The following is a 23,142-nucleotide window of genomic DNA, read 5'->3' as shown; positions in this document are numbered from 1 at the left end:
GCTTTAAACAGCTCATTGCAATGTGCTATATATCAAATATTAACACACTGGGGTCAACCAAGACAGTATCTTGTGCAGAACGGTTTATTAGTTTTCTGCAGTCTTGAAAAATACCTCTATTATTTGTGCATATGTTGGAATATTTCACAAATGTATAATTTAAGGTTGTGGCTTTGCTCTCATGGAAAGCTGATTATGGAAAATTATGCAAGTAATTATACCAGTATAGCATGTGAGCTTGTAGTAAAACCCCAGACCGAGGCAGCTGCTCAATCCATGTGCTCATCGCTGCATCATTGTCCGTTGTAAAGCACCAAATACAGAACTCAACATGTTAAGATGATAAGGTATTAAAGATGGCTTCACAATCATTGATAGATGAGTGGATAAAAAGTATGTGGTGTGTGTGAGTGTCTAATGATATATTATTCAACCATAAAAAGAAAGCCCTACATTTTGTGCCATGATGCACCTTGAGGATGTTATGATAAATGAAGTAAGTCGGAGGAACAAAGACAAATGCTTTATGTTCTCACTTATAGGTGAAATCCAAAAAAGCTAAATTCATAGAAAGAAAGTAGAATAGTGGCCACCAGAGGGTGAGGTGTGGGAGAAATGGGGAAATGTTGATCACAGGGTATAAACATCCAACTATTAATACATCCTGGAGATCTTATGGATAGCATGATGACTATAATTAATAGCATCATATTACATACATGATAGTTGTTAGGAGAGTAAATCTTGCCCCGGCTGGTGTGGCTCAGTGGATTGAGCGCCTGTGAACCGAAAGGTCGCTGGTTCGATACCTAGTCAGGGCACATGCCTGGGTTGCAGGCCAGGTCCCTGGTTGGGGGTGTGCAAGAGGCAATTGGTAGATGTTTCTCTCGCACATCAATGTTTCTATGTCTCTTTCTCCCCCCATTCCTCTCTCTCTCAGAAATAAGTGAAATCTTTTTTAAAAAGTAAATCTTAAATGTTATCACCACACATGTAAAGAAATGATAATTATGTGAAGGGAAAGAGGTGGTAAGTCATCTTATGCTGACAATTATATAGCTATATATACACATATCAAATCATCATGTTGTATACTTTAAACTTCTATATGTTATATGTAATATCTCACTAAAGATAGAAAAAAAGATTAAATGAGACAGTGCATATGAAGCACTTAACCAATGACACTAAAAAATAAAACATGGTTTTAGTGCTTCTGGTAAGCTTTGTGAGTAATAAATTAGAAAAGATATTGTTATTGATACAATTTTGGATTTAAATATCCTATCATTCCTCATTGAAGCTCCTAGAGTAGTTAAATAATTGAAGAGAATCCTGAGATTGTAAAGTAGGCTGTTAAAAAAATGTTCATAATTTGCAGCTACGTATCAGTATGAATCAGGATTTGCTTGATAATGTGTCACCAGAACAAATTATTAAAAAATTAGATGCAGGCCTGGCTGGTGTGGCTCAGTGGACTGAGTGCTGACCTGTGAACCAAAGGGTTGCTGGTTCGATTCCCAGTCAGGGCACCTGCCTGGGTTGCAGGCCAGGTCCCCAGTAGGGGGTGTGCCAGAGGCAACCACACACTGATGTTTCTCCCCCTCACTTTTTCCCTCTCTTCACCTCTCTTTAAAGATAAATAAATAAAACCTTTTAAAAAATTAGGTGCAAAACCTTAAATAAAATTGAAACTGTCATCCAGAATCCCTCTCATGCCATAGACTAAGAATTAAGAATGTTCACTGGAACCTAGTTTGTATTAGCAAAAGTCTGAAACCGAATGTTCATCAATAGGAGAATGGTATAAACAAGTACAATGGCATGTCTATACAATATATAGACATGAAAAAGAACACAGTAGAGATATATATGCTAATGTGGTATAATCTTCAACAAATATCATTTAGTGGAAAAAATGAAGGGTAGAGTAGAATAGAGTATACAGTATGCTTTCTTTGTACAGAAAGATTTAGAGATGTGGACTGAGGATTTAGGGAAAGGAAAAAATTACTTTCCGTTATACTACATTTTAAAAAAACTTAATTTCAAAATAGATTCACCAAAGATTCACAGGAAGTGGCAAACAAATGTACAGGAAGGTCTCGTGCACCATTCACCCAGCCTCCCCCAGTGGTCACATCTCGCATTAACTACAGTACAATATCCAAACTGGGAAATTAACATTGGCACAATCCTCAGACCTCATTCCAATTTCGCCAGTTTTTACATGTACACTGTGTGTGTGCGCATTTAGTTCTGTGCAATTTTATCACATGTATAATTTCATGTAACCATCACCAAAATCAAGATGCAGAACAGTCCTATTACCACAAGGCTCTTTTGTGTTACCGTTTATAGGCACAGCTACTGCCTTTACCCCTCAATCCCTAACCCCTGACAACTATTAATCTGTCCTCCCCTATAAGTTTGTTATTTCAAGAATGTATAGCTCTGGCTGGTGTGGCTCAGTGGATTGAGCGCCAGCCTGCAAAGCAAGAGTTTTCAGGTTCGATTCCCAGTCAGGGCACATGCCTGGGTTGTGACCCAGGTTCCCCAGCTGGGGGCATGTGCGAGAGAAAATCAATCGATGTATTTCTCACACATTGATGTTTCTCTCTGTCTCTTTCTCCCTCCCTTCTCCTCTCTCTAAAAAGTAAATAAATAAAATCTAAAAAAAAAAAGAATGTATAAATGGCACCATACCATATGTAACCTTTTGATAATGGCCTTTTTACTTCACTTAGCATAATAATTTTACATGACTTGAAAGGGTGCCTGACTTGAAAGGGAAACCAGTTGGAAAGCTTGCTGCAAGCTAAGAAATGATGAAGGCCTGAACTAAGGTAGTGGCAGCAGGGTTAGAGAAAAGACAGGGGTTTGAGGCTGGGAGAAGGAGCCAGAGTGAAGAAAGAGTATGGAATGATGGCCTAGTTTCTGGTGCGAGTCACTGGGGGGATGTTGGAATCACTTACAGCAGTGGATGGAGGGGCTGGTTTAACAGAGACAGGAAGGGGCGAGGAGTTCAGTTTTAGATGTGTGCAATGGGAGGTGCGTATGGGTCACTTATGAGATGCTCCGCAGGCAACTACATCTATAGGCTGAAATGTAGATATGAGACATGCACTGGAGATAGAGGTTTGGGATCAGCAGCATATAGGCAGAAGCTATAAGCATCTAAATGGGTGGGACTACTTAGGGTGGTGCAGAGGTGGCAAGGGGATGAAAGCAGAGTGAAAGGAAAAGGGAAGGGAGCTATTGTATGAGGAGGATGTAGGATTTTGTTTTAAGATGGAAGATCCTGGCTGGTGTGGCTCAGTGGACTGAGCACTGGCCTGTGAACCAAAGGGTTACTGGTTCGATTCCCGGTCTAGGGCACATGCCTGGGTTGCTGGGCCAGATTCCCAGAAGGGGGTGCAAACACATTGATATGTTTCTCTCTCTCCTTCTCCCTCTCCCTCTAAAAGTAAATAAATAAAATCTTTAAAAAAATACAATAAAATGGGAGAAACATATTAGTATGTGTCTGTGTTGGGGGGGAAAGTCAGTATAGAAGGACAGGTTAAGAGCACAGGAGGAGCTGAGATGCTTGATGGAACCATATTTACCAGGCAGTGGGGAGACTAGAAAAGAACCACCAGCAGAGAATATACAAGTACCACGGCACAGAGATCTGAAACAACAGTCCTGGTTGGCAAGCAATGAATACGGTGCTGTGGCCGGAACCCTGTAGTTTGTGGGGAAACGTTGGGAGATGAAACTGGAACTACGGAGGGGCCAGAAAAATGACAGGTATGAGGTAGTCCCCTCATACTATAGAATTTCAGAGGAGAAAAAGCACATTAGATGATGATATGGTTACAAAAGGAAACATCAAAAACCCCAAGACTTAAGTTGGACCTTGTCAGATGGCTGTGTTGTAGCAGGGGTGTCCAATCCACAGCCCGGGATGACTATGAATGCAGCCCAACACAAAAGCATACATTTACTTAAAACCTTTTTTTGGCTTATTAGTTTTCGCTAGTGTTTGTGTATTTAATGTTGAGCCCAAGAAAACTCTTCTTTTTCCACGGTGGGCCAGAGACGCCAAAAGGCTGGACACCCCTGTTAGACGGCTGATGGGGGAGTTGGGGAGTGCCTGAATTCTGGGAGAAGAGGGGGTGGCTATAACGAAAGCGTGCAGAAGCCAGAATCAGCAAGGCCTGCGGTGCAGGCCACGTAGCTGAAGTGGAGAGTGTGGGCAGGGAAGCTGTGACAGGCAGCTGGGTAGGCAGGCTGGCTACCAAGGCTCTGGCAGGCCTGGCTATGGTTTTTAGATTTCATCCTAAAAGCAGTGATATGGCACTTGGTTTCCAACCAGGGGAGGGACCACATGCAAAGTGGTATTTTAAGGAGGTTTAGTTCTGGTAGTTAGAATGGAAGGCTGCCAAGAAGCCAGAGTGTTCGGAAGCCCTTCACCAGGTATACAGGGTGAAGGCATGGCCTTTGGAGAGACAGCAGGAAGAGACTGAAAGTACGTGTGTCTCTCCAATATTGTGAAGGAAGAACTAACAGCAGGTAGTGGGTACTCATTCCTAATCGAGGAGATCATGCTGGGAGCAATAATTAGCAAGATGGAATAGGAAGAAAAAGCAAGAGACTAAAAAGGAATAATTTGAGTTAAGAAAAGAATTAGGAGAGGATTTACTAGGTGAGGATTTATAAATTGGAGAAGAGTTTCAAGAAGGGTATGTTCAAGTGTCAATGCCACAGAGAGCTTAGATAAGATGAGCACTGAAAAGAGCCAACCGTTTTTGGTAATTAAGGTATCGCTGGTGATATCTGACATGGCAGTTTTGGCAAGATGGGCAAAGACAGGCCACTCATGGAGTGAATCATACAGGTTCCTAGATACAAAGTCAACATTTAAAAATAAATTGTACTTCCATACACTATAAACAAAATTAGAATACAAAATTTTAAAAGATTCTAGTTATGCCGTTTATATGGGTTTGTTCAGTTTATGAAACTTCACTGCACCATTCCCTGAGGATGTATGTACTTTTCTGTTTGTGTATTCCACTTGAATGAAAAGATTTTAAAATATCACTTCCAATATTGTCAAAATACAAATTAGTTAAGAATGAAACAAAAGATGGATAAGACTTCTATCGGGAAAATCATTGAAAGGTATTTAAAAAGTCCTAAATAAGTTGGGAGACATACTATGTACCTACATTTGGCAGACTGAATTTGACTTAGTAGAATGAGTGCCCAGAAACAGAACCAGGCAGATTTGGGCACTTAAAATATGACAAAAGTGGCACTGCTCATCAGTGGGGGAAATGGTGGACTTTTCAACAAATAGTGCTAGGACGAACTGGTATTTACACAAATAACAAAATTGGACCCCTACATCACACCATGTACAGAAAACAGTCCTAGGTGGCTTCGAGACTTGAGTGCGAAAGGCGAAAGTCTGAAGCTTTCATTAGATAAATAGGAGATTATCTTCAAGACCTTGGGGTACTAAAAGATTTCTTAAACAAGCCACAAAAGAAAAGAACCATCGATGAAAAGAGAGTAAAAAGACAAGCCAGAGATGAGAGAGAAGGTATTTGTTAAACTTGTGGGAGCGGAGAGGTCTGCAATGAATATAACTGACCAGTGACTATTCTATACATATAAAGAACTATTTTTGAAATCAGTACAAAAAAGACAGGTAATAGAAAAACGGGCAAGACTAGAACAAGCATTTTACAGAAAAGAAAATATACATGGCCAATAAACATATGAAAAGGTAATTAACCCCTTTAGTCACTGTGGCAATGAAAATTAAAACCATGCCCTGACTGGTGTGGCTCAGTGGACTGAGTGCCGGCCTGCGAACCAAAGGGTCACTGGTTCAATTCTGAGCCAGGACACATGCCTGGGTTGTGGGCTAGGTCCCCAGTAGGGGGCACATGAGAGGCAATCACACAGTGATCTCTCTCTCCCTTCCGCTCTAAAAAAATAAATAAATCTTTTAAAAAAAGAAAGCAAATTAAAACCACAATGAAGTTTACCATACCCGTTAGAATAGCAAAACATTTAAATTCTGACAAAACATAGTTGGGGAATGTGGAGCGATGACTCTCATACATTGGACAGTTGGGAATATACATACCCTGGGACCCAGGAGTTCTACTTCAAGGTATATACCCTAGAAAATTTGTACACATATGCACCAGGCTATGTGAACAAGAATGTTCATAGGGGCACTGTTGATAATAGCCTCAAACTGGAAACAACAGAAATATCCATCAATAGTAGGAAGAATACATATCAGTCTAGTCATACAACGGAATACCGCAGTGAAATGGAAATAAAGGAACTATGGCTATAGGCAACATAGATAAACCTCATACATAATGTTGAACGAAAGAAGTAAAACACAAAAGATCACATCAGTATGATTCCATTGATATAAAGTTTAAAAACAGACAAAACTAAATCATGCTATTTAGAGATGTATACACGGATAGCACTCCCATCCAGGAAAGCAAGGGAACTGCTACCCCACAAGTCAGGAGAGGCTGCCTCAAGAGGAAGGAAGGGGGTCATGACCTGAGAAGGGTATACAGCACGGGTGCTAGAAATGTTGTTTCTCAGCCTAAGTGACAGTTACATGGGTGATCACTTTATAGTCACTTATTGAACTATATGCATCATGATTTATGCACTTTTTGCCACGTGTGCTCTATCGCACCAAAAAAGCCTAAGAGTGAATCACATGTGTTGCTAAGCAGTGTGAACTTTTTTGAGGAGCTTGACTCTAAAAGGAAGGAGATAGTGTAACAGCTAGTGGAGGATTCGGGATTGAAGGAATTTGTGTACATATGCTCACCAAAATACATGTACAAGAATATCTATGGCAGCACTATTCATAACAGCCCCAAATTGGAAATTACCCAAATGCCCAAGCAACAGTAGAAAAGAAAAATAAACTGTGCCACATTCACCAATGGAATATGTATAGTAATGAAGATGGATGAATTACAACTACCTGAAATAACATGGATGAATTTCACAAGCATAATGTTGAGTTAGGGTTACTAGATTTAATAAAGGAAAAAAAAATACAGGCATCAGTTAAATTTGAATTTCAGATAAATGATGAATAATTTTTAATATAAGTATATTCCCTACAAAATGATTTGTCGTTTATCTGAAATTCAAATGTAACTAGGCATCCTTTCACTTTTCTAGCGACCTTACATGGAATGAAAGGAATCAGACACAAAGGTCACCCTTTGGGGAAGGCTGAGACTCAAGTGGGCACAAGTGGTACTTCTGGGATGCTTGTCATATTGCTTTTTGATCTGGGTGCTAGTGACATAGGTCTATTCACATTGTGAACATTCATCAGACTTGAAAATTATGATTTGGGCATTTTTCTGTATGTGTTATTATGCTTCAATTGAATAATCTCTTATCCATCTGTAATCTATTTATAATCTATCTGGCAGTTAGCTGAATCTGTTTTATATTCCAAGTCACAACAAAAAAATAGCGATAAACTTAAAAAGAAATGTGCAGCATCCATGCTGAGTAAAGGGAGTTAAATGCCTTGAATAGGTAAATTAATCCAGAATATGAATGTCTTATAAATATGAAAGCATTTTTTTATTCCCCACCCAAGGATATTTTCATTGATTTTAGAGAGAAAGGAAGGAGGGGCGAGAGAGAGAGAGAAAAAGAAATCGGTCAGTTGCCCCCCACCCCCGTACATACCCCAACTGGGAATTGAACCCATGATGCTCCAACCAACTGAGCCATCTGGCCAGTGAAGTATTTTTAACTTCACTGATAACCACAGGAAAGAAAATAAGATAGCATTTTTCACTTATCAAATTGGTAATAATCCTTGGTAGAAAAGTTATGAAACTTTACAAAAATGAATAATCTTATACCTCAGTGGGAATTTGGTAGTATATTTTTAAAACGTAAATGGATTTAGGGAAGATGGTAAGTTAAAGACAGCCCAGATCCTCTTTATTCCCAAGTCAGATCCATTTACTCTGTCCTTCAGCCAAGTCGTTGCTGAGAGAACGAGCTCACAGAATGGGTCTGAGGCCTGAGAGTAAGTTCTCTCTGGAACAGAAGGGAACTCTGGGCCGAGGACCTGGGGTCTGATGTAGGAGAGCCAAAGTGCAAGGATGGGAACATGGCTCCCAGCGAAGGTTTCGCCTGTGGGACCCCATGAACTCCTAGGAGACAGTGGATACTGCCCATGTGAGTGTGGCCAGTTTCCCTGGATCTGAAAATGCTGAGAAGGAACCAACAAGTTGTGTTGGGTCCTCTCTACCTTGAGACAAAGACTGCACCAGAGAACAAGAGTCCAGAGAGGCCTCCTCTCGATGCCTCCCCAGAGGGTGGCAAGCTGACTGACAAACGGGACTGCCTCTGCAGTGCTGGCTCACAGGTACAAAGCACTGGGCCTTTTCCATTCACACAGCTGTTGTGACTTAAGGGACCTCAGCAGTAGACTTGAGCCCCAGTGAGAAGAGGAAGGAAAACAGTACACAAAAGGGGACCCAGAAGCCTGAGAGAGGGAGAAGCAGAAAACTTCGAGTAAGACTTTAATGAAAGAGAGCTGTTGAAGGAAACAGCCAGCCGAGCCTAAAAAAAGATCACCCAAGACAATTAAAGTACAACGTAAAAAAGACTTTCTGGAACTAAAAGAATTAAATACCATTTACCCAAACCAGTAGCAATTATCATTCCAAATATTAAAACAATAAACCCATTCCAATTAAAATCAGAAACTAGACTCCTCCAGCCCCCGAGGAAAGCAATTTTACATGCCCAGTGTGTATCCCTCAACATCCTTCTCCTTGCTAATAAACAAAAAACATGAGAAATGATAGGAATAAATATTCACAAAGAGATCATTTTCTTTTTACAGATATGATTTTACACTAAGAAAACCCAAGACTCTAGTTTAAAATAAAAACTTAGAGCAGACCTATAAGTAGTGAGATGGATAAACCTTGCCCTGACTGGTGTGGCTCAGTGGGTTGGGCGTCATCCCACAAAGTGAAAAAAGGTTGGCGGTTCAATTCCCGGTCAGGGCACATGGCCAGGATGCAGGTCCAGTCCCTGGAGGCAACCAGCCAATGTTTCTCTCCCTCTCTTTCTCCCTCCTTTCCCCTCTCTCTAAAAATAAATAAAATCTTTAAAATACATATGATAAAATCCTCTATTAAAAGAGGACATCAGATTAGAATAAGCAAATGAATGAAACCCAGCTACATGGTTTTGATAAGGGATGAAAAAAGACATACCAGGCAAGGGCTAACCAAGAAAAAGCAGGTGAAGACATATTAATCGGACAAAATATATGAAATCGTCTAAGATGTATGTTGTGATACTTTATGCAGGTAGCAACATAGCTACAAATACATAATGTATAAACAAATACAAGGAGAAATTGACAAATCCTTGGCCATACAGTGAGAAAATGACATATTAAGTAAAATAACAAGAAAGAACATGGAGGATATAAATACTACAATTAACAATTTAATCTGATAGGTACATATAGAATTATATACCCAACAGAAAACACACTCTTTTCAAATACACATGAAATATTAACAAAGGTCAAAAGAGAATCAGGTCAAATTTCAAAAACCAGAAATCACACATACTCATTGATCATAATGCAATAAATCAGAAATTAACAACAAAAGGATACACAGAAATGCCTTTTACACAACTCTTAGGTTAAAGAGAAAATTAAAAAGGAAATATCCTATTTAGAAACGAACAGAGTACTATTTCTCAAAATTATAAGATTATATCCAAGTGGTACTTAAAGGAAACTGTATAGCTTTAAGTGTATCTTATTAGACAAGGACAATTGAAAATAAATGAGCTATGCCACAAAAAGAGATAATCAAACAGTATGTGCACATAAGAGGAAAAAATTTGGTCCTGAAAGTGATTTAGCCTCTAGATCCAACTACCAATTTGTGGCAAATACAGAGGAAAGAGAAACATGTCAAAACTACATGGGGATGCAATCAACAAAATTCAAATTATGAAAACTTCTACAAGGCAACCTGATTTCTTGAATAAAAAAATTCCAGGAAGTTGACTTAAGGACAGATGGAGGGGGTACCTATAGATTAAGAGACTTCAAAGACCTATCGATTAATAAGAACGTGTGGACTTTTTCTGGATCCTAATCTAAAGAAATAAAACCAATAAGACTAATGGAAATTTGAACACTGACTACATATTTAATGACATGAAGGCATTATTAACTTTTAGGTGATTATATTTTTATATAATGTATAAAATTATTCTTTTTTCCAGCCCTGGCTGGTGTGGCTCAGTGGATTAGTGCAGGCCTGCACATGAAAGGGTCGCTGGTTTGATTCCCAGTCAGGACACATGTCTGCGTTGCAGGCCAGGTCCGCAGTAGGGGGCACGCAAGAGGCAACCACACATTGATGTTCCTCTCTCCCATCCTTCCCCTCTCTCGAAAAATGAATACAATCTCTTAAAAACTCCTTATTTAAAAAGTAGTCTATTTTTCAACCTGGCTGGTGTGGCTCAGTGGATTGAGTGCCGGCCTGCAAACCAGAGTGTCACTGGTTTGATTCCACGTCAGGGCACATGCCTGGGTTGTGGGCCGGGTCCCTGCTGGGGGCGCGTGAGAGGCAACCACACACTGATGTTTCTCTCCCTCTCTTTCTCTGTCCCTTCCCCTTTCTAACAATAAATAAATAAAATCTTTTTTTAAAAGTATTCTTTTTTTCAGCTACAAACTGAAATAAGCAACATGTCTGGAATTTGCTTCAAAATAATAAATCAAACTAAAAAGCTTTTGCACAGCAAAGGAAACCATCAACAAAATAAAATGGGGCCCTGACCGGCGCAGCTCAGTCATACATACAGATACGTCTTTTTTACAAAAAAAAGACATACAGATAGCCAATAGGCATATGAAAAAATGCTCAATATCACTAATCATCAGAGAGATGCAAATTAAATCCACAACAAGATATTACCTCACACCATAAATCAACAAACAACAAGTGCTGGCGAGGATGTGGAGAAAAAGGAAGCCCTAGAGCACTGTTGGTGGGAATGCAGACTGGTGCAGCCATTGCAGAAAACAGTATGGAGTCACCTCAAAAAATTAAAATTGGTCTGCCTTATGACCCAGTGATTTCACTTCTGGGAATATATCTGAAGAATCCCAAAACACCAATTTGAAAAAATATATGCACCCTTATGTTCACAGCAGCATTATTTACAATTGCCAAGATCTGGAAACAGCCCTAGTGCCCATGAGTAGATGAGTGGACAAAAAATCTGTGGCACATTTACACAGCTATAAAAAGGAAAGAACTCTTACCCTTTGTGACAACACGCATGGACCTAGAGAGTATTATGCTAAGTGAAATAAGCCAGTTGGTAAAAGACCAATACCATATGATCTCACTTATATATGGAATCTAATGAACAAAATAAGTTGAGGAACAAAATAGAAACAAAGGTGTGGATACGTGGAACAGCTGTCAGAGGGGAGAGGGGTTGGGGGGCTGGATGAAAGAAGGTGAAGGGATTAAGCAAAACAACAACAATAACAACAACAACAACAACATATTATAGACAACAATGTGGTGATAGCCAAAGGGAAAGGGAGGTGGGGGGATGGGGAGGTGGGCAAAGGAGAGGGAATGGGGACAGAAAGACTTTGCTTGGACAACATGTACACGATGCAGTGTGCAAATGATGTTTTAGTGAATTGTACATTTGAAACCTGTATGGTTTTGCAAACCAATGTCAGTCCCAATAAATCCAATTAAAAAAAAAGAATATAGGAAGAATGTAAGAAAAAAAATCAGAGGGAGAAAGTAGGATACAAATGAAGCAAAAATGGTCGTAAATTAGTCATTGTTGAATCTGAATGACAGGTATATTGGGGGGTTCATTTTTCCATCCTGACCTCTTTAGAATATACTTGAAAAGCTTTAATAAAAGAAAAAGAGAAGAAAGGAAGAGAACTAAGCTTTCAAATTCAGGAAGCAATAAAAAGAGTACAACAAATCTGTTAAATATGATAGAAAAAATAGAGAAGATATAAGCAAATGAACTTAGAGATATAATTATAGTTATAGAGATTAAAAATAAAAAGTAAATATATATGTAATATTATATCAATAAATTTAACAATTTAGACATAATGAATAATTTTCTAAGAAAATATACATGAACAAAATCGGCTCAAGATATAAAAAAATCAAATCTTCAAGAAACCTTCAGAGACAATTCCCATGTTACATAAACTGTACCAGAGCATAGGAAAAAACTAAAAGCTTCCCAATTCATTTTATACAGTTGGTAAAACCTTTGAACCAAAATCAGACAAGGAGATCACACATACAAAAAAAGTTATAGGTCACTCTTTCCTAAGAACAGATCAGAAGGGGGCCCCCCAAAACCCGGAATTACCTTTGGAAGGGCGGGCGTGCCGGCTGACCTTGTAGGAAGCTACGTTTGGCTTCAGTGAAATTTTTTTTGAAGACTCAACATGTTTGCCCATTTCGTGATGGGTGATTTACCCGCGCACCTGCCCACGCCGCTCTGAGTGTTCAGCAGTGTTTGACCCAAAATGGCAAGGCTCCCACGCCCCACCCTCCGTATTCACCATCTTGCCCCAAGTGACTTTTTTTTTTTTCCCGTTCCCTGTATGAAAAGTTCTCAAAGGGAAATGTTTTGCTGATACGGAAGAGGAGAAACAAAAAATAGCAGAAGCACAAAAGGCATCCAAATCAATGAGTTCCAAAACTGTTTTGAGCAGGGGGAGAAAAGTCTCAGTAGGTGTATTGCAGCCAATGGAGAGTTCTTTAAAGGTAACTGAAGTATAAACATGTAAGAATAAATATGCAATTTTTTATAAATAGATTTCTTTTTAGGGGTCTCCCCTTGTATCAATTATTCCCATAAATAACCAATAAGAAGATGAGTGATTCAATTTTTCTTTTAAATGGGCAAAAGACTTGAATGGATACTTTGAAAAAAAAGATATTATAAATAGACAAACTGCCCTGGCTGGTGTGGCTCAGTGGATTGAGCACCGGCCTGCAAACCAAAAGGTCGCTGGTTCAGTTCCCAGTCAGGGCACATGCCTGGGTTGCAGGCCAGGTCCCCAGGTCGGGGCATGCAAGAGGCAACCACACAGTGAGGTTTCTCTCCTTCTCTTTCTTCCTCCCTTCCTCTCTGTCTAAAAATAAATACGTAAAATCTTTAAACTGACAAACCATGATGAGATGCCATTTGAAACCCACTAGGATTTTCAAACCAACATCCTTTTTTTTTTTTAAATGAAGGTGTGATATACTGAAACTCTCATACATTGCTGGGGGATAAAATGGCACAAACCATGTTAGAGAATTGTTAGGCCCTTTCTAATAAAGTCGAGCATACACCTACTTATTCCACTCCTAGGTATTTACCCAAGAGAAATGAAAACATGTGTTAACAAAAAGACCTGTATGCAGATGTTCAACTAGCTAAAAACAGAAAGTAACCCAACTTTCCATCAACAGAAGAATGGAAGAACAAATAGCGGTATAATCACATAATGGAATACTGCTCAGCGATACAAAGGGACACATTCTTAATCAAAGTGAGAGCATGGACAAATCCTCCCCCAATGTTACAGTGAGCAAAAGAAACCATTAAGAATTCTATCATTCCATTTATATGAAGTCTAACAACATGCAAAATTAATCTCTGGTGCTAGAAGTCAGAAACTGGTAGCTGAGGGTGGACTGCGGGAAGCGTGGGTTGACTGGAAAGGGGCGCAAGGGAACCTTCTTGGGGAGATGAAAATATTTATATTATGTCTTGGGTGGCAGTTCCATGAATAAATATAACTATCAAAACTCAACAAACGGATCATTTAAAATATGTGCATCTTATTATATATAAATTTTACCTCAAGAAATAAAATACAGAGGAAGAAACATACACATTAAGACAGGAATGAAAAGAGTAACAATTTAAAAAAGGAGACTGAGAAAAATACATGCAATATATGTAACAAGGGATCAATATCTAGAATTTATAAACAGCTCATAGAGTCAACAAGAAACACAACGCAAAAGAAAAAAAAATAAGCAAAGGGAACAAAAAGGCAATTCACAGATATGGAAAGAGAAATGGCCAATGACATGAGAAGATGCTCAATTTCACAAGTATTGGGGGAAATATAAGCTTTAAAAAAATAACAGGCAAAAATAAAAAAGGTCAATAATACCCAATATTTCCAACAATATAGGGAAACATATTCTCATATATTGTAGGTGATGTGCATACTGGTGGATAATATTTAGCAGTATTTGAAATCTCAAATGTGTATATATACCCTTCAACCTAGCAATTCCTCTTCCAAGTATATAACCTATAGAATACTCTCATGTGCATATTGTGTGCAAAGCTGTTGACTGAGGCATCTTTCTGCAATAGCCAGAAACTAGACAACCGAAACATCAGTTAAAACAGGAATAGTTAAATAAACAAGGTAGATTTTGTATATTGTGAAATTCTATATAACGATTATAAAAATGAGGTTGGCTTATATACTGATACAAAATGATTTCAAAGATACATTACTAAGCGATAAAAGCACACTGAAAAACAATATATACAGTCTGGTAGTATTTATCTTTAAAACAACAGGGAAAAACCAATAAAAAATATATATGTGCAGAGAAACATCTTGAATGCTATCACCCAGGCAGATGAAAGTGGTTACCTCTAGATTAGGATTGGGTGGTAGATCAAGGGGAATTTTATCTTCATCTGTGTTGCTTGTGTTTATATATTAGAAGTTTATTTATGTATTACTTGTACAATTAAAAGAAAATAAATTAATTTAGCAAAATTTTAAAAGGTGTATAACAAATATGTTACTATATGTATATATACACACGCATGCATAGAAAAATATCTGGTGATGATACAAATCAAACTTAATAATCATGGTTAAACAAGAACCTGGCCAAAAACTTAGAAGGAAGAACCGACGAATGAAGTGTCCATAGGGGACTTTAAAAAATTTGAATATATTTCTGGAGATCTAGAAAGCTGTGCGCATGCTCAGGAAAGACTTAAAAGGGTCAGAAAAGATCTAAAAAGCTCTCATCTTGTACCTCTGGCTAACTCTGAGGTTCTGCTCAAGAAATGAAGACTAATAGAGTTGTAAGGAGCCTGAGCATTTCTGAAGGCAAACCCCAACACATACACAGAGCCCTAGGCAAATGCTGGAAGAGTTACAGGTTCGAAGCATTTAAGGAAATCTGAGACCGATCATTAATGTAATTGAACAGATACTTCTGACCTCAGACTACAGGGAATTACAAAATTAGTCCAGCAAAGTCATAAAATATACAAGAACAAGAAGTTAGGTTTACCTTAGGAATACAAGATTGGTTTAACATCCAAAAGTCAATTAATGCAATATGCTATATCAAAAGAATAAAGAACAAAAATAACATGATCATGTCAACAGATTATAAAAAAGCATTTGAGAAATTCACGATAAACACACTCAACAAACTAGGTATAAGAAGGGAATTTCCTCAACCTGGTAGGGACATCTGTGAAAAACCCACAGCTAACATAATGCTCAGTAGTAAGACTGAATGCTTTTCCTGTAAGATCAGGAACAAGACAACAACATCCACTCTCATCACTTCTATTCAACCTTGTACTGGAGGCTCCAACCATAACAATTAGGCAAGAAAAGGAAATAAAGCCATCCATATCAGAAAGGAAGAAGTAAAACTTTCTGTTCACAGACGACATAATTTTACATACAGAAATCCTGAAGAATCCATTTAAAGAAAAAACTATTAAAACTAACAAGTTCAGCAAGGTTGCAAACACAAGATCAATATGCAAACCTAAAAATACAATTTGAAAATGAAATTAAGAAAACAATTCCATTTACAACAGCATTGGAAAGAATGAAATATTTAGGAATAAATTTAACAATAGAAGTATAAAACTTTTACCCTGAAAATAAAAAAAATGTGTATCATTGGAAGATATTAAACATGACCTAAATAAATGGAGAGACATCTCATGTTGATGGATCAAAAGACTTATTTAACATTAGGGTGACAATACTTCCAAACTGATCTATAGATTCAATACAATCCCTACGAAAAACCCAGCTGGCTCCTTTGCAGAAAGTGACAAGTTGCTCCTAACACCCATATGGAAATGCAAGGGCCTGAGAATAGCCAAAACAACCCTAAAAGAAGAACACAGATGAAGCACTCACACTTCCTGATTTCAAAACTTTTTACAAAGCTACAGTAATCAAGACAGTGTGGTACTGGCATAAGGAAAGGCATACAGATCAATGGAATTGAACTGAGAGTCCAATTGCTTCTTGACAAGGATGTCAAGAGAATTCAATGGGGGAAACATTAGTCTTTCAACAAATAATGCTGGGATAATTGAATATCTACATGCAAAAGACTGAAGTTTGGACCGCCACTTCATACCATGCACAAAAATTAATTCAAAATGGATGAAAGACCTAAATCTAACATCTACTACTATAAAACCCTTAGGAGAAATCAGAGGCATAAATCTTTGTGACCTTGGATCAGGCAATGGTTTTTCATATGACGCCAAATGCACAAGCAACAAGAGAAAAACAGATGAATGAACTTCATCAAAAATTTTTAAATGTGTGCTCCAAAGGACACCATCAAAAAAGTGAGAAAACAACCCAAAGAATGAGAGAAAACACTTGCAAACCATATATCTGATAAGGGGCTATTATCCAGAATATACTCGTATAAAGAACACACACAATTCAACTATTAAAAAAAAGTAATCCTAATAAAAATGTGCAAAAAGTCTCAATGAACATTTTTTTCCAAAGAAGATACACAAATAGCTAATAAGCACATGAAATAATGTTCAACATCATTAGCCATCAGGGAAATGCAAACCAAGAGATACCACTTCACACTCACTAGCTATAATTAGAAACATAATAAAACTAAAAATACGGATAAGTTAGTATCCTTACATATTGCTGGCAAGAATGTAAAATGGTATGATTATATGAAAAAGTCTGACTCAGCAATTTCACTCTTAGGTATCCACCCAAATGAAAACATACATCCATACAAAACCTTGTGCATCAATGCTCACAGCAGCATTATTCAATAACCAAAAATGGAAACAACCCAAATGTCTGTCAAGAAATGAATGGATAAAAACTTAATATATTCATGTAATATAATATTGTTTGGTGAATCAATGCCACCCCAATGTGATTAAATCAATAAATTAAATGAAATGCTAATACATGCTACAACATGGATGAACCTTGAAACATTATATGAAGTGAAAGAAGCCAGACACAAAGGACCACATATTGCATGATTACACTTATATGAAATGTCCAGAATAAGCAAGTCCATAGAGACAGAAAGAGGATTAGTCATTGCCTGGGAGGGAAGAGTGACACAGGGAAAAATAGGGAGTGACTATGTTAATGGGTGTGGGTTTCTTTTTGGAGTGATGAAAATATTCTAAGATTTGTTGTGGGGATTGTTATAAAACTTTGTGAATATGATAAAAATCCCTGAATTGTACACTTCAAAAGGGTGAATTTCAATGTACACTAAGTGCATCTTAACTTTTTAAAAAGAATTTAAACAATTACTGTATGACCCAGCTATTATACTCCTAGGTACACGAGGCCTGTCTGGAAAAAGTCCAGCCATTGTTAATGTAGCAAGAATGATTTGCATCACATCAATGTAACCTGGCAGCCAAGGAGAGTGGACTGGAATGCCCATGTGTGAACAATGATGACTTCACTGTATTAATCAGTGGGGGAGGTAGACACTGTTGAGTGAGCATGTGTACTGTGTGGCCGTTGCATTCAAAATGACTGATGCAACGAATTTGCACCAGGTTTTTTGTTAAGCTTAAACATTCCTCCACGGAAACTATTCGGATGATTCAGAAGGCTGCAGCTATGGGCAACTGGTGATTGGCAGCTTCATCACAACAACACGTCCACCCATGCATCATGTCCCATGCAGAGTTTTTTTTTGTGAAACATCAAATCACCAGGTGACTCGGCCCCGCTACAGGCCAGATTTGGTGCACTGCAACTTCTGGCTTTTTCCAAAACTAAAATCACCTTTGAAAGGAAAAGCCATTGATGAGAGTCAGGAAAATACAACGGGGCAGCTGATGGCCATTGGGAAAACTGTTGAGGTCCCAAGGAATCTCCCATGAAGGGGACAGAGGTGCCATTGTCCTATGTACAATGCGCTTCTTGCATCTTTTATCTTCTTCAATAAATGTCTCTGTTTTTCATAGTACCTGGCTGGATGCTTTCTGCGCAGACCTTGTATTCTTAAAGAGAAAGTAAACCTTTTGTGCACACAGATACTTATACACAGATGTTCGTAGAGGGACGTTCAAAATAGACATATTGGATACAACTGATGGACAAACAAAATGCTGTATATCCATACTATGGAATATAATTCAACAATAAAAAAGGATGAGGTAGCGATACATGCTACAACATGGGCAATCCTTGAAAACCTTATATGAACAGTGTACAAGTGTTTGCCAACACTTGTTGTTTGTTGACTATTTAGTGGGACAGTAAATTGTGCAGCCACTAATGGAAAACAGTAGGAAGGTTCCTCAAAAACTTAAAATAGCCCTGGCTGGTGTGGCTCAGTGGATTGAGCGCTGGCCTGTGAACCGAAAGGTGGCCAGTTTGATTCCCAGTCAGGGCACATGCCTGGGTTGCGGGCCAGGTCCCCAGCTGGGGGCATGTGAGAGGCAATATTTCTCTTGCACATCAATGTTTCCCTCCCTCTCTTTCTTTCTCCCTCCCTTCCCCTCTCTCTAAAAATAAATAAATAAAATCCTTTAAAAAAAATCTCCTTTACTAAAAAAAAAAAAAAAAATTAAAAATAGAACTACCATATGACCCAGCAATTCCACTTCTGGGTGTTTATCTGAAGAAATTCAAAACACTCATTTGGAAAGATACATGCGCCCCTATATTTAATGCAGCATAGTTTATAATAAGCAATATATGGAAGCAACCCAAGCACCCATTAATAGTAGAATGAATAAAGAGGATGTGGCGTATCTATACACAATGGACTATTATTCAGCAATAAAAATAATAAAATCTTGCCATTTTTGACAACACGGTTGGACCTAGAGGGTACTGTGCTAAGTGAAACGTTAGACAAAGACAAATACATTACCATATGATTTCAATTATACATGGAATCTTAAGGAACAAAACAAACAGAACGGAAATAGGCTCACCAATACAGAGAAAAAACTGATGGTGCCAGAGGGGAGGGAGATAAGGGGGTATTGCAAAATGTAAAGGGGAATAAAAGGTATAAACCTCTAGTTACAAAATAAGTCACAAGGATATAATATACAGCACAGGGAATACAGTCAGTAGTATGGTAAAAGATATCACGGTGATCACATTGTAAGGCATATAAATGTCAAATTACTAAGTTGTACGCTCGAAATGAAAATAATACAGGGTGAGACAAAAGTAGGTTTACACTTGTAGGTACACAAAAGAGTTTATTCTTGTGTTATCACTTATTAATTATGTATTATTTTCCATATGAACAACTCTAAACCTACTTTTGTGCCACCCTGTATTGCATGTCAACTACGCTTGGATAACAGAAATTTATCACACGATGAATCCTTTAAGACAAACAAACAAAAAAAACCTTAAGTGAGCCCTGGCTGGTGTGGCTCAGTGGACTGAGTACTGGCCTGTGAACCAAAGGGTCGCTGGTTCGATCCCCAGTCAGGGCTCATGCCTGGGTTGCAGGCCAGGTCCCCAGTTGGGGGCACGTGAGAGGCAACCACACATTGATGTTTCTCTCCCCAACTCTCTCCCTCCCTTCCCCACTCTAAAAATAAATAAATAAAATCTTTAAAAAAAACCCTTAAGTGAAACAAGCTAGTTGCAAAAGACCACTTATTACATGATTATATTAATCATTAATATGAAACACAGGTTAGTGGTTGCCTAGGGTTAGAGAAGGGTTGGGAATGAGTGGTGACTGCTAATGGATATTAAGTTTCTTTTGGGGAATGATGAAAATGCTCTAAAATTACACTGTGGTGGTAGCTGCATAACTCTGTGAATATGGTAAAATCCACTAAAGTGTACAGTTTAAATGGGTCGATTTTATGGTATGTGAATTCTATCTCAAAAAGCTGTTAAAAGATAACTCAGAACCGTACACCTAAGAAAAAATAAAAGGAGCACAAGAACCTTTAAATAAGAAGGTTACCACAGGACCCAAAGGTCACTTTTAAATGCGTTCAGAACAAAACGCTGAATGAGAAAGAAATAGGTCTCTGCCCTGTGCCGGCAGTATAATGCTGATAAATGACAAAGGTAAAATCCCTCAATTACAATTTTTGCTTCTGCCTTCTCAGTTCCCGAGAGAACTGAAGCCCAATGTGCGTAAGGAGGTAGTGAGACCTCAACTACTTTAATAAGAGGTCAAATATCTTGGACCAGATGAATTCTAGCCAAGGGAATAAGTAATTTCAAACGTGAGTGCTGAAGCTATGTCAATGATCTTTGAGAAATATCGGAGAAAAGATGTTCCAGAAGACTGGGCAGATGTAATTTCAACATTCAAAAAAAAAAAAAAAAGACCTAAAAGTTAATTCTATAAATTACAGATCAGTAAGTCTGATATGTCTTCTAGATTATTACAGGGATGACTTGCAAGAACCTAGAAACGGAAGAATAAGCGCTAGAAGCCAGCTTGAATTCACTAAGAAAAAGTCAATTTAGGCTAATCCTAATTTCCTTTTTGTACTGTTACGAAGCTGGTGGCTAATGAGAACTATGGTAGACATAGTATATTTGGACTTTTAGCAAGGCATTTCATGAAATCTTTTAGGAGATCCTTAAGTATAAAATTGAGAAACAGTCCTGGCTAATGTGGCTCAGTGGATTGAGCCCCAGACTGCGAACTGAAAGGTCACTGGTTCGATTCCCAGTCAGAGCATATCCCCGGGTTGTGGGCTATGTCCCCTGTCGAGGGCATGAGAAAAGCAACTGGTTGATATATCTCCCACACATCAATGTTTCCCTCTCTTTCTCCCTCCTTTCTCATCTCTCTAAAAATAAATAAAATCTTTAAAATTGAGAAACAGGAAGTGGGTGTTAATTTTTGTTAGATAGATTAATAATCACTTAAAAGACCATTCCCACAGCATGCAGATTACCAGGTCACTATCATGCTAGATGAAGGTTTCTAATAACAAACACCGTGGGTTCTTCTAGCCTTAGGAGCTTCACCATTTCTATCCAACAACTGCAATGAAGATACGGAAGCCATGCTGATGAGGTTTATGTGACATCTGGGAAGGACAGTGAATACTTGAGGATATTCATTTTAATCGTAGTAGTTGCGGGGGGGGTAAAACAAAACAAAACAAAAACAAAAACTTGCCTGTACCCGATGAAATCAAACCAAGGGCCAGATCCAAATCTCATACCTAAATTAGGAAATGAGTGCAAGGGAAAGAAACAATTTTTCACTATTTCTGAAATCAGCCTCCAGCATGAACTGTAGGTACTGTTAGATTGTGACCCGAAATACCCCAGTCAAGACACCAACAATACCAACAAGAAGAGTACTAGAGGTTTTTATCTCTAACTGTGGCCTTAATTATTCTTACCCTCTTTCAGACGATCCCCTTCAGCCTTGGTTTTCTTCTGCCTTTCTGATCCAGCAAGGTCTACAAGATGCAGCTTGGAGCGAAAGCTGCTGTTCCTGTGATAAGAACAGGAAGCCACAAGTGAGAATAGTACACAAGCTTGACGACAGCTGAGTAGCAAAGCTGACCTGCCAGCTCTGTTTTTCTTTCAAGTCGGTCGAAAGAGCCCGACTTGTTACTAGTGCTCAGAGTACCGATGTCAGATGCTCTGTCAAATCAATTAAAGAAGCAACCTACTAGTCAACTTGAGTGGAACTGACATTAAAAATCTTGACTCTTTAGATTGCAACTTACTTGTCACTTTTCTTTCTTTGCTCTATGGAGATTGTAAAGATGGCATGGGACCGGGATGACTGGGAGTTCATAGCTGTGGAGGCCACGGTCCTACAGTTGTTGCCCTGTTCCAAACAGGACACAGTATCCAGGGCAACTAAAACAGTCTTCTCAGTGAGTCCCACAATCTAATTCAGAGAAAGGAAAAAAAAAAACCCTCTTATGATTCATACTTCAAATACTTCATCAGAAATAGAAGAATTGGTGGTTTGAAGAAATAATGCGTTGACATTCTAGTAGAACCTTAATAAATATTGAATACAATACCTGTGGTTTTATCTAGCAACCCTGATCATTGTGATTCCTGTAAACCAAGGTCTCCAATCTCTCCTAGGGGCTTCCAAAACAAGGTACCGGCCGATACTGGAGCTAGGAAAGCTCCCTAGATTTTAGGATAGCGATGGATAAGGTACCTTCCAGGGAGCCCCAAGTGAAGATAAGCTTGGACCCGGAGAGCACGGGTAACATAAATAGCTATGTTATTTCTCTTTGCCACCTTCTCTTCTGTGGGACCTTAGGTTCCTCCCTGTACCTCTGATCCATTTTAGATCTCATCTTTCACTAGAGGAAATTGCATGGCATAATTTCCATAGGAGGCCAGAAAACCAGGGCCCTGGGCTGGATACTGTATCTAGCTGTGTTTGTACAAGTTAAAATCCCTTGGAGTCTCTTGATATTGAACTAGATAAAGTCTCTGCTAGCCCCAATATGACATGATTTTATTACTCCATAGCTCCCAAATCTACATCAGTACCCTAATTTCTAGCCTTACAAATAAACTTGCCTGCTACTCACACTTTGAAATCAGCACATTATAAGCCAGATTCATCTTCCTCCCACCAACACTGATTCTATCCACTACTTCTCCATTTCTATTAATGTCTCTATTCTCAAAACCTCAGATTCACCTTCAATTCCTCCCATTCCTCCATATCTCAGCTATCGCCAACTCCTAGTCACTCTTCTTTCGAATCCATT

General features: G+C 38.5%; 1 protein-coding gene across 1 annotated transcript in view; it reads right to left on the bottom strand.

The window, feature by feature from the left end:
* KIF4A (kinesin family member 4A) overlaps nt 1-23,142 on the bottom strand; it is a 103,639-nt gene that overhangs the window by 71,944 nt on the left and 8,553 nt on the right. Inside the window, exons 5-6 of the mRNA XM_054574211.1 lie at nt 22,126-22,292; nt 21,793-21,887 (exon numbers count right to left, since the gene is read on the bottom strand). Of these exons, the coding sequence (XP_054430186.1) occupies nt 21,793-21,887; nt 22,126-22,292 (262 nt within the window). The remainder of the gene's footprint in view (nt 1-21,792; nt 21,888-22,125; nt 22,293-23,142) is intronic.

This window comes from Pteronotus mesoamericanus, unplaced genomic scaffold (genome assembly GCF_021234165.1).
Source record: "Pteronotus mesoamericanus isolate MK-2021 breed Mesoamerican mustached bat unplaced genomic scaffold, CSHL_Meso_final contig_256, whole genome shotgun sequence".
In the NCBI taxonomy this organism is placed as follows: Eukaryota; Metazoa; Chordata; class Mammalia; order Chiroptera; family Mormoopidae; genus Pteronotus; species Pteronotus mesoamericanus.
Note: the sequence above shows the minus strand (reverse complement) of the source record. Positions and strands in the feature narration are given on the sequence as shown.